General features: G+C 40.0%; 1 protein-coding gene across 1 annotated transcript; it reads right to left on the bottom strand.

Annotated features, from left to right (window-relative positions):
* Positions 1 to 3,000: 3,000 nt before the first annotated feature.
* On the bottom strand, positions 3,001 to 3,804 carry LOC142939318 (antiviral innate immune response effector IFIT1-like). Its single transcript, XM_076082594.1, has 2 exons — positions 3,153 to 3,804; positions 3,001 to 3,053 (listed from the first exon to the last, which is right to left on the bottom strand). Exons 1-2 carry the CDS (start codon positions 3,787 to 3,789, stop codon positions 3,001 to 3,003), a joined length of 690 nt encoding a protein of 229 aa, XP_075938709.1. The 5' UTR covers positions 3,790 to 3,804.
* Positions 3,805 to 7,285: the final 3,481 nt, after the last annotated feature.

Raw genomic sequence — 7,285 nt, 5'->3', positions numbered from 1 at the left:
ATTACAATAACTTTGTTCAAGGGTGCATTTGCACAATCCCACGTGAAGTATTTCATGTGTTGTAAAGCTACGTTTAAAGTAGTCTTCAATGTACTCGCAATACATTTCCATTTCAAATGTACAGTAACCAGCCAAAGAGCTGCTTCTATGACTGTGTTTAAGTATCTCACAATTATGACTTTCTATCTCATAACTTCGACTTTCTATCTCATAATTTCGACTATGGGGATATTTTTATTATCAAATCTAATTTAAATTTTTTTTTTTTTATCTGGCAGATTCGCGGGCCACATAAAATGACGTGGCGGGCCGAATCCGGCCCGCGGGCCGTATGTTTGACACCCCTGGTCTACAAGGTGCAATGCTTAAAAAAAGAATAGACATATCACAAAAATATTCAATAACTTCATTATTATGCTGTGGAGTGTGACCACAAGTGTCAGTCATTCAGTCATTTATCCATTAAGTCATACCTCGTCAGTGTCCAGGGAACGTTTTGGTTTAGGATGATCTGAAACAACTGGTTACCTTGGGCGTCTCTAGGGGTGTAATAAAAACAAATGAATTGTTTCCTGTGTCACTTGGTCTTCTTTGTCCTGTAAGTGGAAACTGTTGATGTGTTACTATTACTTATTTAATTGCTACATATTGAACTGTGAACATTTCAACGTTTAAAAGACATATAAAACACAGTGATGTTTAAAAGTGGTTCAAAAGTCAAGGATTCAAGGATTCAAGGATTAGAGGACTTATGTCTCAACAGGATTTGGAAAAACATGTCCATGCATTGATCTTCAGTAGACTCCACTACTGTAGCGGTGTGTTTACAGGTCTCTGTAAAAAGTCAATCAGAACGCTGCAGCTGATTCAGAACGCTGCAGCTCGAATCCTCAAGACCAAGAAAGTGGATCACATCACTCCAGTTCTGAGGTCTTTGCACTGGCTTCCCGTCCAACAAAGAATTGACTTTAAAATCCTGCTGTTGGTTTATAAAGCACTGAATGGTTTAGGGCCAAAATACATCTCTGATCTGCTGCTACCTTATGAACCATCCCGACCCCTTAAGTCGTCTGGGACCGGTCTACTTTCTGTTCCCAAAGTCAGAACTAAACATGGAGAAGCAGCGGTCAGTTTTTCTGCTCCACATATCTGGAACAAAGTCCCAGAAAGCTACAGGTCTGCTGAGACCCTCAGCTCCTTTAAATCAAGATTGAAGACTTTTCTGTTTGCTGCTGCCTTTAATTTAACCAGATTTAAGGATATTAATCAAATTCCTGCAATTCTGAATTTTACTACTGTATTTTATTTCTTACACTGTTTTTTTGTGTTTAATGACTGTTTTCAATGTTTCAATGAATGTTCTTAATTGTTTTTAAATCTCCTTTATTTTTGCCTTATGTTTTGATGCTTTTAATGGTTTTATGTGAAGCACTTTGAATTACCTTGTTGTTGAAATGTGCTATACAAATACACTTGCCTTGCATGCCTTTGGCTTCTTTGGTATAAATGATAAGATGTTGTTGAGCACGTAGCTTTAAATGTTCACAATCACGTCGAACCGGATGGTAGAGGAGGGGCACTTAAGTATCATTTCTTCTATTGTCTCCTAGAAATACTCGTTGACTTTCGTTTCCGGGAATTGAAGCCTACAGCCATGTCTGATGAATCTAAAACATGACTCGTCAAATGTTGTGATTATATTTTCTCTTGAGAAAATGTTGAGTTAGAAACAGTTTTTTAGTTCTTCTTACAGAACATGATGCCACACTGGGGGAAATATTCACATCCAAGATATCACATTGTTATGGCTGCACCTTCACATCGAATGGTAATATCAACGTGTTGTGAAACCTTTGAACACATCTGTTCAAAGTTTGTGACCTGTCTTCGTCTTCACTTTCATCTGATCAAACTGAAACAAGAAAGTGGATCACATCACTCCAGTTCTGAGGTCTTTGCACTGGCTTCCTGTCCAACAAAGAATTTACTTTAAAATCCTGCTGTTGGTTTATAAAGCACTGAATGGTTTAGGGCCAAAATACATCTCTGATCTGCTGCTACCTTATGAGCCATCCCGACCCCTTAGGTCGTCTGGGACCGGTCTACTTTCTGTTCCCAAAGTCAGAACTAAACATGGAGAAGCAGCGTTCAGTTTTTCTGCTCCACATATCTGGAACAAAGTCCATAAAGCTGCAGGTCTGCTGAGACCCTCAGCTCCTTTAAATCAAGATTGAAGACTTTTCTGTTTGCTGCTGCCTTTAATTTAACCAGATTCAAGGACATTAATCAATTTCCTGCAATTCTGCATTTTACTACTGTATTTTATTTCTTACACTGCTTTTTTGTGTTTAATGACTGTTTTCAATGTTTCAATGAATGTTCTTAATTGTTTTTAAATCTCCTTTACTTTTGCCTTATGTTTTGATGCTTTTAATGGTTTTATGTGAAGCACTTTGAATTACCTTGTTGTTAAAATGTGCTATACAAATACATTTGCCTTGCCTTTGGCTTCTTTGGTATAAATGATAAGATGTTGTTGAGCACGCAGCTTTAAATGTTCACAATCACGTCGAACCGGATCGTAGAGGCGGGGCACTTGAGTATCATTTCTTCTATTCTCTTTTAGAAACTCTCCTTGACTTTCGTTTCCAGGAATCGAAGACTACAGCCATGTGTGATGAATCTAAAACATGACTCATCAACCTACCACATTGTTATGGATGCACCTTCACATCGAATGTAAATATCAACCTGAACATCAACCTTTGAACACATATGTTTCGTGACCTGTCTTCGCCTTCACTGTCTTTCCTGGGATTGAAAACCTACAGCCACATCTGATCAAACTGAAACATAACTCATCAACTTTCGTCACTCAATTTTCTCCAATGAGTTATGAGTTACTGTTTTGCAATTACAAAAAAATAACTCATACTTATGACAAAAGATCTCGTGATTACGAGATCTGGATTTCATAATTATGAGAAAAGTTAAGGTAGCCTAGTTCGGTAAAGTCGGAGAGATATTCAGATCCGGACTTCTCAGATCAGTAACTCAGAAGCGAAACGTTGTTAAAACACAAACCAAAGAGCACAAGAGTGCGCAGGGACCGTCTACAAGGTGCAATGCTTAAAAAAAGAATAGATATATACCACTGTAGCTGCTGAGAGGATTTCTCAAAATCTTTCCGGCTAACTCACGTGCTTCATCCTCAACTCTTTCTCCATTCTTTGCACGTTGCTCAAGGTAGTAAACTGCGAGGTACAAGTTCTCTGGATCCTGTTCCTTGGCAACTCTCATTTTCTCCAAGATGTCAGCCTCCAGCCCTGTGTCACTGTGATCAAAAGCACTCGCTAACCCCATGACGTGACTGGTGTTCCACTCCACCATGTCCGGCTGCATCCTGATGGCTTTCTGGAAGTAATCTGCAACCAGCTCTCTGTCTGTGCTGAACTTCATCAGGGTCCAGGCTTTTTCAGCGTAGATCTCTGCATGGAGCTCGTCCTGCGATGGAGATGGGTATTTCTTCATCAGGGCTTCAACCTTGGACAGGTAAGCCTCGCTCTCTGCTTGGTCTCCCAGGTGGTGGTGCAGCCAAGCCAGGTTCCCGTAGTTCACCACTAACCAGGGACCGTCATCTGCTTTTCTCATCTGGCGGAAGGCCTCTGCAGCCTTGTTGAAGAAACTCTGGGCGTCTTCGGTGAAGCCCAGCTTGTACTGAATGAACCCCCTCAGGTTGTAAATGTGACCCAGCCAGCAGTGTCCCTTCTTGCCGATATCTACCAGCATGTCGCTGAGACGTAAAAGTTTGTTCTTGCTGGGGTCCAGATCCCAGGTAAAGTGGCACTGCAGGGCCTCCAGTTTTGAGACCAGTGTTGTTTGACTCTGAGCAGCACTGATGGGGAATAAAAATGACAAATATTATAACACATCACTAGGTTAATATAATATGCTCGGAGGCGTGCTTTGTTTGGATAATGATTGTTCATTTCATGTTGAGGAAGGGAGGAAGATAGAAATAGAGTAAGGAGCATTGAATCTGTTAGCTGCTTCCTTGATCTAGACACAACATAATTTCACTACACATACTGTGTATGGTTGTGTATGGTGGTTTGATTTGAAAGGCAGCAAAAAAAAAAGGAAGTAAGGAAGGATCAGAGGGGGGAATGAAAAATAGAGTAGGGCGCATTAAATGATCAGAAAGGAAATAAGGAAGGAGTAATAAAAGAAGATAAGGAAAGAAGTATGCAAAAAAAAAATATGCTCCAACAAACTGCTGCAAAGAAAAAGTAAGGTAGGAAGAGGAAAATAAGTAAAGAAGGAAAACTTGAAAGAGAAACCGAAGAGGACAAAGGAAGGCAAATGAGTGGACGAGGAAATGGGACAATGGAGGGAAGGAATGGATAAGAAAAGAGGTATAAGTGCAGACACAATATAAATCCATGGAGGACAAGAAGAAACAAAGGTGAACAAAGTATGCGATGAATACATAGATTAGTAATGACAGGATGGCATCTGTGAGGAAGGAAGAAACAGAGTGAGGCAGGAGGAGGAAAAAAAGGGGGGGTCAGAAGGACAGAAGGGAGAAAGAAAAAATGGCTGAAAGAGGTAAAGAAGGAGGAGGCAAGGAAGGAAGAAAGGTAAAGAAATGGTGTGAGCCACAGAGAACGAGGAAGAAAAAAAGATAATAAAATAATTCAACAACAACATTTCACATTTGTCCACCAGAATTATATTCCTGGAAGTGTGGGATGAAACTTCAAGAAAACAACTGATCTGTAATAATTGTTAAAAAAGAGGGTTTTTAATCCCTGTGGCACTGACTGAAAGGCAAGACTGAAGAAACACAGGAGTGATAATAGTAGTAGCCTAAAGACAGAAAGGAGGGAATGAAGGAAGGAGGTACCAAAGATATGACTGAACCGCAGTGTTTGAATACATCATCAATGACTTGAAGGATCCATAATGTTAATATTATTTGGCTGTAGGACACAATGATAAGATATTAAATAAATCACAATGATACTGATTATTTACTCCAACAATGATATGAAATGTAGAAACAGCTACTCACCTCATCATTTAGCTGTTTCCTCAACTCTGTAACTCCTCTAAGTTAGTGTGGCTGGTTTTGGCTCTTGATGATGCTTTGGCTTCACTGGTATAAATGTTAAGATGTTGTTGAGCACGCAGCTTTAAATGTTCACGATCACATCGAAGCAGATCGTAGAGGCGGGGCACTTGAGTTTCATTCTTCTATTCTCTTTTAGAAACGCTGCTTGACTTCCGTTTCCCTGAAATCGAAGTCTACAGCCATCTGATGAATCTAAAACATGACTCATCAACTTACCACATTATAATGGCTGCACCTTAACCTCGAATGATAATATCAACGTGTACATCAACCTTTGAACACATCTTATGTCTTGTGACCTGTCTTCGCCTTCACTTTTGTTTCTCGGGATTGAAAACCTACAGCCACATCTGATCAAACTGAAACATGTAATGGTAATTGTTTACGTAGTATATATTTCTATCAGTATATTGTATTCATGCAACTAACTGTGTTGTATGAGAATGTTCCAGCGCCAAGTTCTTTGGGACGTTTGTTTTGGTTGCTGGCCGTTTGTTTTTCCTTGTTGTTCCCATCAGTCTGAGACCAAATGTCTGTAACATTGGCCATCGGCCCCCACCTTTGCTCATTCTGTATAAAGAAAGCTTGTTCACTTTTTTCTTGGTTCTTCCTCACTGAGACTGTACGCTTTCTGTTGTGATGATTGAACCTTCTCTGCGAGATATATATAAACACTTAAAAGACAACCTGGTTTTTAGTATTATGTATCTCAGCATTAAAAGACTCACGCAAAGCGGGTATAGGAATATTTTCCACCACAATTGGCGTCACAAACAGCATCCCTTGTAAGATCGTCAGGAGCCAACAGGGATCGGTGAACTGGCCCTTCTGCCTCGACTTACCTCCAGACAAAATTAAGAGAGAGAGGCCCGATTCCTGTCCTGATCGTATAACTACAAATTCTCATTTGGTGAGTCGCTGAATTTTTTTAAATTAATCGTATTAGTGAAATCGATCCAGGAAGACCATATTGTGAGACTGAAAAGCAAATATGTCTGTTGTTGTTCATATTGGTTTTTTTTATTTTCTTTTGTGGGTTTATTGTGGATGTTGGTTAAACTCGTATCCTTGCGTTTTTCTGGGCATCACGATTGGGTTACTGGAATGAGGGGTCAGTGTTTGGCGTTGCATGTTGACATGAGTGTTTTTTCAGTGTAGACGTTAAAAGCTGAAGCCCTTTGACCTAAGAGATGTTAGAGTCCGTAAGGGTAAATGTTATCTAGAGAAGGACTGGTGTAAGGATGAGTGTTTAGCGTTGCATGTTGTAGACCTTGGAGAGAGGTAGACGTAAGCGTTGGATTCCTTGGACCTAAGACTGGAATACTAGGGGTGAGCGTTTGGTGTCTGCCTTAGAGGTTGAATATCTTGGGGTTAGGCAGTAAGTGCTGGGTTCCCTTGACCTAAGAGACTTTAGAGTCCGCAAGGACAAATGTCTCGAGAGAAGGCTTAGACTGGGAGTCTAGAGCAACGGCTTTTATTCAGATTGTGCCAAAAACAAATCTAGAAACTCACTGTGACGACTGTGTTTAAAGAGAAAACGCATTGCCCCATATAAAGAAAGCATAATATGGGGGGGGGTTTATTCAGTCTCAATTTGATACAGAAATTACACAGAGTTGGGGAAAAAATAAAAAAGAGAATGATATGGAAAAAATATATAAATAAAATAAAGGTGAAACATTTGGACATGAAAAAAAGTCATAGAATAAGCCTGAGCAGCCTGATGCCAAGGTCTTACCTCCAATAATAAAATACATGTGGGACAAAGATAATCAGACAGCCAAACAATTGGAAGAACGGATAAAATTGGGGTTCGCGGAAAAAGGCAACTTTAGCCTACGACCAAAATTGGATCAACTCAAACCGTGTGGAGCAGAGAGGAAAAGGCGAAGCAGAAACAGATGAAGTAATGTCCAAGAGGTAAAGAAAGAAAGAGATGTATTTGAATAAGACATATACAACTGATAGAAAAGGAAAATATGCTGCTGAACTTTTGTTTTTTGTTTTTGTTTTGTATTTGTTTTACATGTTCGAGTGGATCCTGATCTGGTCTCCGCAACGCCGCTGCTGTATGCTCCCCAGGCACAAACAACATGACCGCCAACACCCACCAGTCAACACTCCTAGGATGAAGGACGAGACTCATCCAAA

The sequence above is a fragment of the Anarhichas minor genome, unplaced genomic scaffold (genome assembly GCF_050575085.1).
Source record: "Anarhichas minor isolate MPS153535 unplaced genomic scaffold, ASM5057508v1 ptg000096l, whole genome shotgun sequence".
Classification (NCBI taxonomy): domain Eukaryota; kingdom Metazoa; phylum Chordata; class Actinopteri; order Perciformes; family Anarhichadidae; genus Anarhichas; species Anarhichas minor.
The sequence above is the reverse complement of the archived record's forward strand: the minus strand, read 5'-3'. Positions and strand labels throughout refer to the sequence as shown.